Source organism: Gorilla gorilla, chromosome 2 (assembly GCF_029281585.2).
Source record: "Gorilla gorilla gorilla isolate KB3781 chromosome 2, NHGRI_mGorGor1-v2.1_pri, whole genome shotgun sequence".
NCBI lineage: Eukaryota > Metazoa > Chordata > Mammalia > Primates > Hominidae > Gorilla > Gorilla gorilla.
In genome coordinates, this window is record NC_086017.1 from 135,347,964 (window position 1) to 135,365,125 (window position 17,162).

The window sequence follows — 17,162 nt, forward strand, 5'->3', positions numbered from 1 at the left end:
TAAGACTTCAGTCAGATGAAGCTATCTTCTTGGGACCAGAAACCTGTAGAGTAAGATTCCAATAAAGTGGTCTTAACACTGCAGAATGAGTGGGCAGAGCAGCCATACTGGGGTGGAATTTGTTAGATGAGTTAAGATTTAACATTTTTTTGGGAGGCCAAGGTAGGTGGATCACCTGAGGTCAGGAGTTCCAGACCAGCCTGGCCAACATGGCGAAACCCCGTCTCTACTACAAATACAAAAATTAGCCAGGGGTGGTGGCGCATGCCTGTAATCCCAGCTACTTGGGAGGCTGAGGTGTGAGAATCGCTTGAACCCAGGAGGCAGAGGTTGCCGTGAGCTGAGATCGCACCACTGCACTCCAGCCTGGGCGATAGAGCAAGACTCCATCTCAAAAAACAAAAACAAACAAACAAAAAGACTTAACATTTTTAATGGGTGCTAAAGGAAATGTGTATAGTCTGTTGCAAATATGTAAACACGTGGGCTGTTTTTTCTCTTCTGGACTCCATCCTACTTCGCCAGTACCACCAACACCACCTTGGGAGACTTGATACGGTCTCCCTACTTCCCGGACCATCCTTAGCACCAGAAGCCTCAACTCTTAGAGCAAAGGAGCCCTGGCTATTTTCCCTAGGCTGAGCAGGAACCATCTCAATGTATTCCTGTTGACATTTTTCTCCACTCCTTTCCTCTCTGTTTGTACCTTCCCCTCCACCCCACCCTGGAAGTACCTGCAAGTACCCAGCTCCTCCAGTCTGTCCCTGACCTATGCTCTGGATCCAGCTACTCCATGCATGGTCTGTTTACCAGCAGCAGCAACAGCACCTGGGAGCTTGTCAGAAGTGCACATTCATGGATTCACCCCACACCTACTGAATCAGAATATCTGGGGAAGTTGGAGGGTGGGCAGTAATCTGTGTTTTCACAAGCTCTCCAGGTGATCCTTATGCACACTAAAGTTTGAGAGCATCTCTTAAAAACTTCAAGTGGTATAAACTGTTGAAGGCTTGTGCAAAGTAATCAAAGGGAGGAATTCTAGAAATGGAATATAAGAATTAAGGTAGGTCAGGCACAGTGGCTCATGCCTATAATCCTAGCACTTTGGGAGGCCAAGGTGGGAGGATCACTTGAGCTCAAGACCAGCCTGGGCAACATAGGGAGACCTTGTCTCTACAAAAAATACAAAAATTACCTGGGCATGGTGGCATGTACCTATGACCCAGCTACTTGGGAAGCTAAGCTGGGAGGATCACTTGAACCTGGGAGTTCAAGGCTGCAGTGACCCACGATCATGCCACTGCAAAAAAAATAAAAAATAATAATAAGAAGAATTAAGGTAATGAGTGACACATAAAGAGGAGCTGAAGACAGTCAGGCAGTGTTTGTCCTCAACCCCACTCATAGCTGCAAGTCAGGAACAGTAGAAAGTTGTGGAGGACAAAGGAGCTATGGGATTTGCCCTTGCAGGAGGCCAACTGTGGGTGTGTGAAGATGTGAGGTTGCATAGGACCTTTGCAGGAGATTCCACTAATATTGGTTATGTATATAAAAGACATGGTGCAGGAAGGGGGCAGGAGAGATCTAATTGCAATTCTCAGAGATGTCTATGGAAGTGTTCAGCAGTCTCTGGAGTTAGCAGAGAGAAAAAAACCCTTCAGTAACTGAGGACTAACAATAAGAGAGGCCTTTCTCCAAGAGGGGAGTGGAACATGGCCCCCTGACTGTGGCAGTAGAGAAACTCCACAGGGTGGAAATGGATGTTTTTCAGGGTTCGACGAGAACCTGGATGTGCAGGGGGAGTTGATTCTCCAGGATGCCTTTCAAGTGTGGGACCCGAAGTCGCTGATCCGGAAGGGGCGGGAGCGGCACTTGTTCCTCTTTGAGATCTCCTTGGTTTTTAGCAAGGAGATCAAAGATTCTTCAGGACACACGAAATATGTTTACAAGAACAAGCTACTGGTAGGTGGGGCAGGTGGGGTAAGACAAGACTCCCTGCTTTCATAGAACCCATGGGCAGGAAGGGATCTGGACACACGCATCTCATCTCCTCCCCGGCCTCCACACCAAAACCATCCTGGACAAATGAAAATGTCTCCTATTTGGAAAGCACCCCACTCACCTCCCACGTCTGCATTGTAGAGTTCACAGTTCTTCTTTCTGTTTGCTTTTAGCACCTCCCTCTTCACCTTCCCTCCCTGGTACCTGCTAATCAGGCACGTGCCTGTAGGTCCTTCCATCCTGGGTAGATGAACAGAATATCCAATCTGTTAAAGTTTGATTGACAGAAGCCCCTCCCTCGGTCCTCTCCTCTTTGTTGCCTTTCCCTTCCCACCCCAGCCCTAAGTTTCCCCACTGCCCTCCCCTTCCCCGCCTCTCATAGGCATTTCCTGTCTACAGACCTCAGAGCTGGGTGTGACCGAGCACGTGGAGGGCGATCCCTGCAAATTTGCCTTGTGGTCTGGGCGCACCCCATCCTCAGACAATAAAACAGTGCTGAAAGTAAGTACTGCTCTCTGCTAGGCACAAACTAGGATTGGGGATAATAGAAGTGGGGGTGGGCAAGTGACACCTAAAAGCTAAGGCCCAGAGACTCTACTGAGCCATGGGCTTCTTTTGGGAATGGCAGCATCACATGGGCATTGAGAAGCAAATTCTGTCATGAAGGTAGACCCAGAATCTCAAAGACGCATGGTCTTTGAGACCGTGTGCATGCACATGTGCATGCACGTGTGTGACCAAGAGGGAAGAAAGCAGGGAGTGGCTTGTGGGGCCAGCTCAGTAAGGCCCACTTAAACTGTGCTCTGTCCGTATCTCTTCCTTCAAGTGGCAAGAACAATTGACCCTTTGACAAAAGACACCTTGATTTGCTCCACATTCATTTGACATTTTTTCCTAAATAGCTTCCGTGTAAAAGGTATAGTGCCTAGTGTGGTGGGGGATAACTATGTATAAGATATGGACCTTATTCCCTGGGAACCTACATTCTTGAACCCCTACTAAATCACATTAGCATGGGGACCATGCTGATGGAGAGAAATGTCAAGAGGGAGCCTTTCACCAGAAGACGGCCTTGAGGAGTCATTGCAGCTCTCTGGGGCACAGCAGTGATGTTAGCCTGTCTGAGCAGCGATAATGCAGATGATGAAGTTCCCAGCAGTCATTTGCTTGTCAGGAAAGTGCCCATCACCAAGGAAAAAATGGTCCAACCCCGACAAAAGCTTCACATGTATTCACTCTGAACTGCCAGCATAGCTGCTACCTATTGTGAGGCAGAATTACCAGAAAAAAAATTCTACCAAGACAAATGGGATCATCATAAAATGATAGCAGTGCCTTTAGTTAACAGAGCTTGCCACAAACCTAGGAGTGATTTCTAGTCAGTACACGTCTGTGGAGCCATGCTAGGTGAACATCCTGACATATATCCATACTGATTGGGAAGTAGATGCTGCCCCTCTCAGTGCCCACCACACCTCCCCAGGATCTAGCAACCCAGGTGTTAATCCCTGTCCCAGGGGGAACTTCCAGATACTGTTCCACCTCCAGGGCAGATATCAGGATTGGTCAGTGCCTTATGAGTTATGAAATACTTTGACAGTTACTCCTGTACAAGTAATTCTGCGTTGAGTCTTGAGGTCAGAGCACTGTTCTGGGAGTTGGAGAAGCCTGTTTCTGGTATTGAAGAGTCATAAGTATGAAATGAGAAATAAACTCCACAGACATTTGGAATCCTTGAAAATAGCAGATGAAGACTGCAGGAGGGTTGAGAACTGTTTTTGGTAAGGTGATGGGAGTTGGGGTTCTCAGTCTTTCTCCCTGTGGCACTCTAGGCCTCCAACATTGAAACCAAGCAGGAGTGGATCAAGAACATTCGAGAAGTGATTCAAGAAAGGATCATTCACCTGAAAGGAGCTTTAAAGGAGCCACTTCAGCTCCCCAAAACACCAGCCAAACAGAGGAACAATAGTAAGAGGTAACCAGCACCTCTCCCTCCAGCACTGCCTGCCTCACAGGCTTCCGGGTGCGGGAATGGGATGAATCTTTGCTTCTGAAGGGGGATGTGCCCAGCAGGTGGCACTCTCCAGGAAGGCCTGTGAGTTTCACCTAGGATGAGTCATCTGATCTTTAAGCATCTCACTAGTGTCAAATTCAGCAGGGCTTCATTGAGCACCTCTTATATGGTAAACACTCTGCTAGGTTCTACAAGATAAAAGGAAGTGTAAGATGAGTCGATTCCCTTAAGAGCCATCTAATAGTCATGTCTGACACATGAAATAGACCAGAAGAACCAAGTATAGGGATCATAAATTCTATAAGAATTCAAAGAAAGGGGACTTTAGATGAGCCCTAGAGTGGAGGAACTCTCTGGACTGGTTGGATAGTCAAAGGGCTTTGTGTACTGTAATGTGTGGAGTGGTGGTTTCATTGCAGGTGTTACTGCAACCCCCACAGAGACCTCACCTTCATTCACCTATGATAAGCAATGTCATTGGGCAGAAGAGGACTTATATCTTTCTGGATGCTTCTGAATCCCAGTTTCCTCTAAACCCATGGATGACTTCTTAAGTATTTCTTTCCCAAGTCTCCATGTGACACCTACACTTACAATGACTCTTTTGGGGGACAGTTCCAAAGAAAGCATACAAAAACTTCACATACATTTTGAAGAAAAAAATGGGGTTCTGGCAGAGATGGTCATTGGTGATAACAGGTTCTTCCCTCCTCCCCTGTACCTGAATGGAATAAATCTGGAGGATTTAGTTGACCCTTAGGCACCAACCAGGACAAGCAGGGTAGGGAGCCATTTCAGGGCCTATGAAGCAGCAGCAGCATTGGTCCTGAGTGAGGTGGTAGCCAAAAGAAGGGTGTGACTATGGTAGAGAAACCTCCACGGGGCGGAAGCCCCAAGACCTGCATGACCAGGATAAGTTCACCTCCTTAGTGCTGCGTGGACGAATTATAACTGCTCTGGGGAAGGGGTCATTTTGATGCCAGTTATCTATGTCCAGAGTCCAGGTAAGGAGGGGGTGGACTAAAGTCTAGCAGTGGAGACAGGCCATGCCTCAGGGAATCCCTACTTTAATAAAGAAATTAGAAAGGAAACAATTACAAAGAAATGATGTTCTAGGATCATAGTGAAAGAGGATACTCAGGTGAGGCTGACTAGGCTTATTTACCCTGACATAGCCCCTTTTTCCTATAGTAGGAGAGTTTGAGCATTTCCAGAACATGGGAAAGGCATATCTTGGAAATGCCCCCACCTTTTCTCTGCTCCCACCTTTTCTCTTGTCCTGCGATGGGTGGGTGAGAAACCTTGGCATACTCTGCAGAGAATAACCAAGCAGTCTATAATTCCGTTATCTTGGATTCCTGGATATGGGGACAGTTTATAGAGGAGTTCATTGGTTGGGGAATACTACCCACAGTCCTAGGTGGCCTCCCCACATCCCCCCAGAAGTGGCTTCATCTGGAGTGGACCAGAAGGGCCCACCATAGGCCAGAATAGCGGGAAGCAGAAAGTACAGCCAGCTCTCAACTGTCTACACATGGTGGGGAGCGCTGGCCCAGATAATCCAAAACAACAGATGATCTAAAAGTCCTTTATTTTTGGTTTTGAAATGCGTCACATAAAGTCTTTTTACAGCAGATTTTCCTTCCTATGAATGTGTGGCTTATGTTATTAAAATAAATTGGCATTTCCCAAGCCCACAAATGATGGTGAGAGAGCAGTTGACTTAGAAATGTTCTGGATGGGAGAAAATACTTTTTATGATGAATAGACATTGTGTGTATACATGTGCACATGCGTGGGTACTTGCATACACACACACATCCACGTACATTCACACGTACACCAGAGTGCAATCATTTAGACCCTTTGAGGTGAATTCATTATTTGTGGCACTTTGTTCATGTGGTAGGATTCTCAGGCTTTCAGTTTCCCTGTCCCCTGATGCCATTACTTCTCCACAAGCAGCATCAGGGTGTCTTTTATAAAAGCCCCCTGGGGAAAAGCTGTCATTTCCTGTGCTAATTCACCCAACTCCAACCCCACATCTCCCCCAGCTTTTCCTGGCACAGACCTTGCAGCCTTCATCAGTTTCCAGACATCCAATCCCTCTTGGCCATGGCTGTGGGCTCGGTACAGGATGGGGGCACAGTTCTACAGCTGGAGAGCTGAAAGAGCATGGGGACAGCTGTGTGGTCCGGGGCCCAGGAAGGGGTCTAAACGCCAGGAGTGCACTCAGGAGATGGCCTTAGCTGACACACAGAAGCACAGCTGGCTCCAAGGCTGCTGTGGAACCTGTGACTGTTCACCAATCTTTGAGAAAATGCCTTGGCCTTCTGTATTGATAAGAAATCATTATAAACATGCATGAGATCCTCAGAACCCAGCCAGATGAAGGCAATAAATTCCTTCTCCACACCCAGGAGTTGAAGGTCTAATATCAGGAATTTCCCAAAGTTAATATCCCCTGGAGACAATATTCCACACAACCTGTTTTCTTGAACAGAAGAAACTCAAGTTTAAAAGAAATCTTGGCCGGGTGCAGTGGCTCACACCTGTAATCTCAGTACTTTGGGATGCCAAGGCGGGCAGATCACCTGAGGTCAGGAGTTTTGAGACCATCCTGGACAACATGGTGAAACCCCATCTCCACGAAAAAATACAAAAATTAGCTGGGCATGATGGCAGGCACGTGGAAACCCAGCTACTTGGGAGGCTGAGGCAGGAGGATCACTTGAGGTGAAGGTTGCAGTGAGCCAAGATCATGCCAGTGTACTCCAGCCTGGGTGACAGAATAAGACTCCATCTTAAAAAAAAAAAAGAAGAAGAAATCTTATCACTTCTGTTTTCTTTATAGGCCAGCTGTAAATGAACCCTCATCTTAATTACAGCATGTACAAAAACTTGAATACCCTGAATTTGGGATTATTAAAATGACCTAATCACCTGGATAGAAGCCTAGGCTCTAAGTAGGATATATATCTTCCTACTGCCTGTTACAGACCTGTTCCCAAGTGTGTATATATATATACACACACATACACCCCCTCTGCAGCATGGGCTGGAGGAGTTTTGGGGAAGGGGGTCATTTTGCATTTAGTTATCAACATAGTGATTATGTGTTTACTAAGTGCAAGAAGTGACATCACTGAAAATCACATAGGGCCACTCTCTTTAGCAGGATAATTTTAGACAAATCCCTGCTAGAAAGTGCTGAGGCGCTGCTCTGCCCACCCAACCGGAAATCCTTGTGTGCTCTAAACCCACAGTGGTTCCCCCCACCCCCACCCCTGTTTTTTTTCTCTTCTTCCTGCAGGGATGGAGTGGAGGATATTGACAGCCAGGGGGATGGGAGCAGCCAACCAGACACCATCTCCATTGCTTCTAGGACCTCTCAGAACACAGTGGACAGTGACAAGGTAGGACAGAGTCCTAACCTTCCTTCCCCTGAGACTTCTTGATGGCTCAACCACCCCTGGAGAGGTACCCCTAGAGAATTTCTCTCACTTTGGATCCTACCTTCAGGAGCCAGTTGTCTCTTTGTGCCAGCCAAGGGGGAAAGAACAGGGCTGGAGGAGGCATGTCCCAGCACGAGATCTGGTCTGAGGGGATGGAAGACTGCGGTGGTTCAGGCTGACCTCTCACACTGGGAGAGTTTAACAGAAGTGGGAAGGCTGAGCAGTGAGGGAGTCTAGGTTTCTTCTCTTTCTGAGATGCCCCACCTGGGCTTCTTGGGCTGCTGTGCCTTCTGGGGGGATGGATCTCAGTGAGGCTGAGTTGGAATAGTGTCCTGAGACCTTAGTGGCTGTAATTGGCTCAAATTTACAGTGATTTGAGAAGAGCTCATCTCAAAGTTAGACCAAGATTAAAGGTTTGGGAAATGGCCACAGAGATGCTGTTTGGTAGCAGCCTGTTATCCAAAGGGACTCTAGTGGAAATGATGCTTTCCTCTGGCCAGATTATTGGGGCTTAGTTGCTGAGAGACAGGAGGACCAGGAAGTGGTATACGAAGGGTGTAGTTGTTGTGTGAGAAAGCCTGGCCACTTGCTTTCTAACATTTTGGAGCAAGTAAGCAAAAGTTAGTAGTTCTGATGGGAAAGCAAAAGAAAAGAAACTGTAGCAAAGGCTCTGTGTATCTGCCCCAGCTAGGTGAGGAATGCAACCGCCGGAATTTGTAGCAGGGGGAGGAAAGGGTCCATGTCTGAGCCTACTCTCATTTGCTTACTCTAGAATCCAAAGAGTATGAGATGATCTTTTGCTGCCTGTTAGTGATCTTATTAATGAAGTTCTGGGTTTCCAAAGACTATTTGTCCCTAGTTTATCCAGACCTAGTATTTTGGCCTGCTCCTTCAGGCTCAGACAGCAGGCTGTGTCATTGCTTCATCTTAGTTTTCTAAGTTATAGGTATTTCTTTTAAAGATGATCTGCATTCATTAGGATTTTTCCTATTTTTTCTTGCTGGGAGAAAAAAAACCATTGAGACCTTAGTGTGGGGACTGTGCCCCAAACCTGCTGAAATTATGGTGCCAAATCACCCTAATCATGCTTTAGACTAGTGCTCAAGGTCATTCAAGGTAATTCTGACAACTGCCCTCAAGTTTTTAAGCCATTTTCTACTGACTATCAGAGTGGATGGAAAATTAGTTTTTTTTCCACTTGTGAAAACATACAATGAAAAACCATTTCTGTAATTTCCTGTCTCCTCTGACCTGTTGTCTAGAAATATAACCTAGTGTTCCTAGTGTATAAAAAGTGTTCCTCTTTAAACAGTCAGTGGGTGGTAAGTCAAGTGCAGTGTTTCCCATGTTGAGACATAGATTATTAGTGTCATGGTCCAGGGAATTCATCCCTTCCAGCTGCTAATCCATCTTCCCAGCAGCTCTGACTTTGACACAGACCCCTATGCTAGAGCCATTTGTTTTAGGAAGACCTCAGCTCCAGCTATTCCTTGTCTTTCTGGCAAGGTATGTGGGGCTGGATTAGAAGACCTTTGACGGCAGCCATTTTACTATTAATGAGGGGTCCTAGTACTTAGACTTTATTCTACAAGTAAGGAAGCAGGCTCAGAGAAACTAAGTGAGTCATCCAAGACAATTCTAGCAGTTAGTGGGAAGACAGGAACTAGAACACAGATCTCCTGATTTTTCGTGTTTTCCCCCACTCTGAAAGTCAAAGCGTTGAATTCCTGATACTAGGATGAACTCAGCTGGTCAGTTTTTCTGCATATTTCACAGAAACAGTGCTCACATATTCATGTAGAAGCACCCATCATGTGCCAAGCTCTGTGCTGGATGCTGTAGAGAGATGTGGACTATTTGTTGAGTGTGAATCTCTACTTATGTAGTTTTTTGTTTCATGTCTGTCTCAATAGCCAGGTCATTGAGCCCCGATGAAGGCAAGAGCTGTGTCTGTCTGTTTCATTGCCGTACTCCTGACATGCAGCACATAGAGGCTCAGGAGATACTTGTGGAATAAATAAATAGAGGGGGCAAAATGACTGGTCTCAGGAAACTCCAGGATTAAGAGGCAGCTAAAACCAGTGGTCTGAAAGCAGACAGATATATGAACATTGTATTTTTAAATATGCTAAAGAAAGATCAAATCCAAACTACCTTCTCTGGCCTTAGGAGACATGAGCAGGTCAGGAGATTCTATGTTATGTGTGTACACAAAACCTAGAAAATTCCTTAGACATAGTCACATTTTCAAAATAAGGGGAAGATCAGTCTAGGACTATGCACTGTAATTTAAATGTTCTTACTCTTCTAACACAAAACAGTGATAACAGGGCAGCCATGTGTCCTCCGTGACTGCACTTTTCTTCTTCCGTTAAATCACTCATTGGTATGTTTGAACTTGTAGACGTTATCAGCAGTGTCAGACTTTCCCCTGACTATACTAGATGGCCAGGGAACCCTGGTTTCTAAGTGGTCAGATGAACAGTCTCTGAAAAAAAGGAAAATAACAAAGTGGACTGATTCAGGTAAACTGACTCATATTCAACAGAAGGGCAAACAAGGGTGCTGTGGGAGGGGAAGGGGTGGAGACAGCTCACCCAATTCAGACTCATCTAATAGTAGGCTTCTAGAAAAATGCCCCAGTCTTCCTCTTACAATCCAGAGGAATGACAGTGATAGTTTCCCTGTCTGGCTGAGTAGATGAGGAAAGCATAACCATTAAAGAGCCATGACACACCAACTTGGAGAGCTGTGGCGGCTCCAGGATCTCCTCCAACCACTCCATGTGTGTTACGTATGCTGTGGTGTGGTGGAAGGAGTTCGATACACCTAGGTTCAAATCCCAGCTCTGACACTCTGTGTCACATTGCATAGGTTACTGCACCTTCGTTTTTCTGTAAAGCAAAGATAATAATACCTATCTCACTAAGTCATTGGTAAGATTACATAAAATATTTGCTTGATAACCATTAGACATTCAGTAAAGGTTAATTCCCACTCTTACTAGAGGGGAAGCAAAGGTTTGAATACTATGAATAAGACTGCACAATTATTTGGCAGACTGTGAGGGTCTTTGAAAATGCTTGAGCTAGTTCTGCCCTGTGGTTTTATTGTTTATTAACTGTCAGCAGGTTCTTCTCTGTACTAGACCTAAAGTGATGTAGCTTCAACTCACCTGTCTATAAAAAGAACTTTACTCTCTTTTCCATCTGCTAGCCCTTAGAATCTAAGGTTTGGATATTTGCTGTTAGCATTGGCTCATGGGTTATTTTATTATTTAATTAGTTATAGTCTATTACCATCACGTATTAATTTTAATGCTCAAATTGTACCACATTTTGCCAGTGGCAGCCCTTAAGCCTTTAAGTGTTGAAAGACGCTGATCACATCTTTTCTCCAAATCATCTCTGATTAGAAGTCCTCAGTTTCTGTGTCTGTTCCTTATATTTATATATTTTTCACATCCAGGTTGCCTTCATCTGGATTTACTCTAGTGTGTAATTTCTACATAAAATGGGTCCTATAAATACATCTAAATACAAATGCATCTAAATATAAATACATCTAAAAGGTACATAATACTGCAGAAGTATTCTAACTAATGTAAACATGGCTCCTTGTTCCAGGACTAGCTGCTATGTGCGGATCCTCCTTAAGAGGGTATGCCATGTTTAGCATATGTGTCCAGTGCTGGCTCAGAAAATCTCCATGCCCTTTTTTATGGACTGCCCTTATTCAGGCAGGTGACTTAGTAACCTGAGTGTAGGACTACTTTATGTCTATTAGATTTTCTCTTATTTAGTTCCATCTCAGTGTTCTAGCATGTATTGAATACAAATTATCTTGTCCAGTGTGTTAGCCATATCGCTCTGCAACATTGGATAAGTGCATCTTCTGCAGCTTCATCCAAATTCTTGCTAAAAAGACAAGATTGGGAGCAGAAGACCAATGCCCAACACCCCTCCTCATTTCTCACATAGGGTCTGTAACTTGGAAACCTCCTTGTCTGACTCTTCTTTAACATCTCCAGGGAAAGAAATGCAACCACTTTTCTCTATAGCAGAGAAGCTGAGCTGTTTTCTTAAGCTGTAAATCCTCTCTTGATGAGAAAACAGTCTAATATTCTTAATCCTACATTAAACACTGACAACACAATATGGGTGCCTCAGTAAATGGCATTAGTAGCTTTTCCAGGGTTGCTTTTGTTCAATACTTAAATGGATCTGTATAGCTTCTACCTTACACCTGTCTAATGCAAAAGTGGTAGTTCCCTAAGGGGCAAACAGGTGTGCTCACTTTGTTCCATGGTGGTCTGAGCCCCCCTTCCCTATTCTGTCCAGGAGTAAGTTCATGGTTTTCTGAAAAGGTCATTCCACTGTAAATAGTCTTTTGACTATATGTGCATTACTAAATGGTGGGGCTTTGCAGTCACACTTAGAAGAAATCTACAATTATAGAATTCTAGCCAAGCAGGGCTGAGTAATGAGGTGACAGCCAAATATCTTCTTGTTTAACCTGATGGATATCTGCTGAATCCTTTCCAGCTAATGGTACAAAAGCAGCCATCTGCACTGTAATAGTTCCAGTGCATGTATTTGCCATTTAGCCCAGGCATGTTGGAAACATAAAATAAATGCTTATTGAATGGAACATTACAAACCTATCCTAGTTGGGATACTCTCCATCTGAAAATCACTATAAATTTCCAGACATGTCCGGGTTGGCTGGAGAGAGGGAGACTGAAGTGAAATTGACTTGCTGGTACTCTTCTCTGAAAAAATTATAAGGGAAGGAACACTGCTGAAGCATTTCAGGCTGGTGTGTGGTTTGAAGAGGAACTTCAGTAACAAGCCAATGTGAGCTGAGGTGAAATATGGGCTGATAATGGTGATATGCCAAAGAAGAACAGGGAAATACCTGGAGAACCCCTGAGATTTTCGGATATAACTCAATGGTTTTTAAACCCTGAATTATCACATCAATGTAGTGGGTCATGACCAAGATTTTGTTTTACCAATTGGGAAGGAAGGCTTGGGTCAGAGATGGTAAGGGTCCAACTAAGGGGAAATTCAAAGGATTCCTGCAGTGTCACTGCTGCTTTATAATAAGCCGTAGCATGATGCCAGTTAACAAGAGGCAGGGCAGCCTGGCTGCAGGAGCCTTCTGAGAACAGACCTCCTGTAGAGCCTTACCTGGTTCATCAGAACTGACAATTTCATCACCTGCACACTGGGAGGCCACTAGATGCAAGGGCAGTAGCCAGAGAGAGGAACCACTCCCTGCACCAGGGGACGTCTAGCGCCTGTGTTGGCATATTCCCACCCACTTCGTTCATGAACTGTGCAGAGGCCCTACCTACTCTACAGCAGATGCTGTTCTCCATGCTAGGAGTACAGCAGTAAATGAGAAGAGGTCCTGCCATCTTCCAGCTTATATTCTGGCACATAGAAAACCAGAAGGAGAAAGGATGGCCATTTCTAGTCTTCCGCAAATTGCGTCAGAGATAAAAGACTGCTTGGTTTTTCTTCTGAGAAAAAGTGGGCTAATGCTGCAACTGAAAGGACTTGAATTAGATGTAAGACATTATTTTCCCTGTAGGGATTAGTGCTTATGGAGGACAGATGACCGAGAGAAAAATTGAAAGTCTTTACTTAAATGGGCTCACAAATAGGAAAAAAGCAAAACAAAACAAAAACAGAATAGGGATGGAGTTAGGACAACTCAAAGGTCAAAGGAGAGCACCCTAGGTCCCATCCCCTAGAAGCAGTCTCCGACTGAGATTCCCATGCCTGTGATTTGAGGATGTGCTGCTACGGGGGGAAAGAGGGAAGGGAAGCAGGGTCCAGTGGGGAAGGAGTGAAGGCTGGTCCCTTCCAGAGCTCTGCAGTAGGAATTGCATGGAGTTTGCCCTGCCTTGAGGCAAGGGGGCCAGCCGTTTGTGTCGGTTGTGAGGTGTGAGCAGCCAACAGGCACAACAGCTGGGACATGGGTGCCCTGGCAGGAAAGGGGATCTGGGTGGGCTGCCAGTAGTGTCTCCTGCAGGGAGGAAATGTGATGTAAAAGAAAGGGGATGGGTTTTCAGATCAGGTATGGATTCAATCCCCAACTAGGTACCAGCTGCATGACCTGAGTGGTCCTTTAATCACTTCATACCTCCATCTCCTCATCTGTGCAATGAAGGCAGTGATTTCTACTTCCTGGGATTTTGAAGGACTAGCTGAGATTCTATATGAAAGAGCACAGAAGACCTGGGGTAGGTCACTGCCCAGGGGACTGTGGGGCACTCCTGTGCAAGAAAACAGGCAGCAACATGCCCCCTAGAGTTTCACGGGGCCACAGACCACTGTGTTTTGCCACTGAAGAGAAAACCAAATATCTGGAAATGTGGAGACTTGGCAGCATTAGGATTGATAAAAATCTTAGCACTTCACATGGTAATATTTTTCACTTGACACATTCTTAAAAACCATCACGATGGTCCATCCAAGACTGGGTCTCCAGCATGTTGCTGTGACAGCATGTTAGGTTTAGCTGTGGTCCCTGGACAGTGGTACCACACACTGGAGATCCAGCCCATTAAGTGTGCTATCTTAAAGGCAGGAAAAATGGGATAGGTCGCTGGGAAAAATTCCTCAGCACTAGTATTACTCTGCCCTTTGTCTCAGTGGGGCTGGAGGGGCCCATGAAATATTTCTTATTAGGGAGAGATTATGCTGCCTCCCATTTAGTAAAAAACACTTCAAACCCTTAAATAAATACCTGAAAAGTATATATAATTGCACTTCCTGTTACCAGGGCCTGGAGTAGATATATCTGAAGTCTAAACTTGGGCTTTATAATATAGCTGCGTAATCTCGAGTCTCAGTCACATCCCACACCTGACAGCATATAGGATTAGAATTGCTGTATAAATCTGATAGAAACACTCTGATTTTTCTCAAGGACTTGATATTCACTCCAAAGTAGGAAAAATACCATCTCCACTCTAAGCCCAAATTGTGATTTCTTTTTTTTTTTAGCTTTCTTAATAATTCAAGTCCAGAGCTAGGTTTGAAAATAACTTTCTTCCCAGTATAGTTCCTTTGTTACTTTTATCTGTGGTAGGCAGGTGGCTGGAGGAGGAGGAGAAGGAGCAGAGAGCAACAAAATGCAGAGGTTTCTGTGGTACTCGGTATGCCTGCAGCTCCCCGCCTCTGGCTGCCCTCTCACCTCCCAGAAGCACAACTCCATCCTCTCCTCAGAGACATTCGACACAGTACAAATGTGTGGGCTTTTCAGAACAAGTTGATGAAGTGCGAGGAATCGAAGTCACAGGTTTTCCTCTAAGTGAAATTTCTTCAAATAAATGACTGGCTTCCAGCTGTTGCATACCACCAAAGGGTATGAAATATACTTTGCTGAAAAATACAACCTAGGTTCACAGGGCAAAGTATTTCATATCAGCATTATTTTACTTAATATTTTGATTTATATTCCATAGCTTAAAAACCTCCCTCAAGAAACCCATCATTAAAATTGCCAATTGTCTGCAAAAGCAAGTAAGTTTCATAAAATATAGCAGACAGTGAGTAGTGTGCTGAACGCACGCAGCTTGCAGGAAACCTCAGAAGTGCTCTCGTGGTACTCAGAGCACTTGGACCCGCATAAAAATTTGTTTCAGGTTTATACAAGTACTTGTTACAGAAATAGGGACACTGGAAAAGGTGATTTGCCAGTAGATGAGATCTATATGTGATAGCTGCAAGGGTAACCAGAGACTAGATCTGATTCAATGTGAGTTTGGAATTTGAAATCATGGAATCTTAGGAAGGAAAGGAACCTTAGAGATCATCTAACCCTCTTCCTTCTGTTTAAAAAAAAAAAAAGTGACTTGCCTAGAGTCATGAAGCCACTTAACAGCAGACCTAAGATTCAAAACCAGGTCCATCTCCTGCCTGGTAAGTTGGATTAAAAGCAGTGCTTTTGTAGTAACCTTGATGGTTCAGCTTGATCCTTGCAACAGAAAGGAAACCCTACTATTACCCCCCATCCACCCACTATGCTGAATGTCCTTGCATCACCTCCCACTCTGCCCCAGCAAATCCACAGCAACACAAAGTAAATTACAAAGTGGTTCTGTAGCCCAGTCCAGGGGCTTCAGGGTTGGCATGTGGCAAGTATTAATACCTATCACAGACTCATTGATGCCAAGTACTCGTGACTCACATCATAGCCTTGGTGGGAGTGTGATTCTGCCCTAGACAGAATCTTCCAGCCTCTCAAGCAAATTCTGGTTGGGCTCTGAGAGCTTGGCAGTGAGCACTGGGATGTGGCAAGGCTGATCCCTGCTTCAGAGCTGCCTGGGAGCACTGAGCTGCCAGAACCAGTTCAGCCCCACCACAGCCCAACTCAAATTGAAATCTACTTTATTATTAGAATTTTGGTGGAAGGAGAAAGCAAATCTGAGAGCAAGCCAAGATGTTAAAGTGGATTAGCTGGAGACAGTCCAAGGCAAACAAGGCTCAAGTGAGTACACTTGCAGTTCTGCCAGGAGAAGGGGTACAAGAAGGGAGATGGCATGGTTGGAGGGAGGGGAGGGGAGAGCAAAGCTTGGAGCCTGCAGGTAGAGAAGTGGTGGCTTTCAGGGCAAGGATTTTACTGGAGTGTTCTGTACAGACCTTTTGATGTATCACTTACCCTTTCTTCCTTCTGTATCAATTAAGGAGAAAAAGTTATTTTCATATAGAACAAAATGACTGAATCCACATTGTCAAAACTAATGGTAGGGGAAACAGGGAATGGGAAATTTTGTTCTTCAAAAGTTGAGTTCCAGGATGACTAGAAGTCATATTGGGAGTGTGGTACCTAGAGGCAAGCTCTTCTGGTAGGCATGAAAATAAACTTAAAAACTTTAAGCAGAAGGAGTTGGGCATGGTGGTTTGCACCTGTAATCCTACTACTTTGAGAGGCCAAGGTGGGTGGATCAGCTGAGTCTAGGAGCTCAAGACCAGCCTGGGCAGCATGGTGAAACCCTATCTCTACAAAATATGTAAACAAAAATTAGCCAGGCATGGTGGCACATGCCTTAGTCTCAGCTCCTAGGGAGGCTGAGGTGGGAGGATTGCTTGAGCCCAAGAGATCGAGACTTCAGTGAGCTGTGATTGCACCACTGTACTCCAACCTGGAGTGAGACCCTGTCTCAAAAAAACAAACAAACAAAAAATAAAACAAGAAACCTTTAAGCAAAAATTTGCTAGACAGGAACCTCTGGAGCCAAAGCAACGTAGAGTAGGTGGGGCAGGCTGGAGGTGGCTTTGAAGCTGTGGCTCTGCTTTCGCTGGAGCTCCCTTTACCGTATGTGCTGTGGTATAAAACATAACAGTGTCATCTGTGGCCATAACATAGAATTCTTGGAAAGATCTTGTTGACCAGACAAGTGGGAAAATGTAACTCTTTTTTGTGATCTTGAGCTTGGGTTGAAAATTCTTGCCTGGGTTTCACCTACCTGGCAGTTTAGTGTCACTTCATCACTTCTGGTGACTATTGCCAAACTGTCTGCCACAACCAAAGTGGCAGATGGATGATGGGAGTGGGTGAATACATGGGAGTGTGAGGTGAGACCTTCCCCATTGCTAAAAAGCCGGCTTTGTCAAGAGAAACAAGTTCAAAGATCCTCTATGGTGAAACAGTGAGGACGTAACATCCTCAGGGCT

At 45.0% G+C, this 17,162-nt stretch overlaps 1 protein-coding gene across 28 annotated transcripts in view; it reads left to right on the forward strand.

Annotated features, from left to right (window-relative positions):
* KALRN (kalirin RhoGEF kinase) overlaps positions 1-17,162 on the forward strand; it is a 688,751-nt gene that overhangs the window by 449,891 nt on the left and 221,698 nt on the right. For all 28 annotated transcript variants that reach the window (XM_031009044.3, XM_031009045.3, XM_031009050.3 and 25 more), the window contains 4 exons: positions 1,772-1,962; positions 2,401-2,502; positions 3,834-3,976; positions 7,329-7,431. In XM_031009044.3, the coding sequence (XP_030864904.1) occupies positions 1,772-1,962; positions 2,401-2,502; positions 3,834-3,976; positions 7,329-7,431 (539 nt within the window). The remainder of the gene's footprint in view (positions 1-1,771; positions 1,963-2,400; positions 2,503-3,833; positions 3,977-7,328; positions 7,432-17,162) is intronic.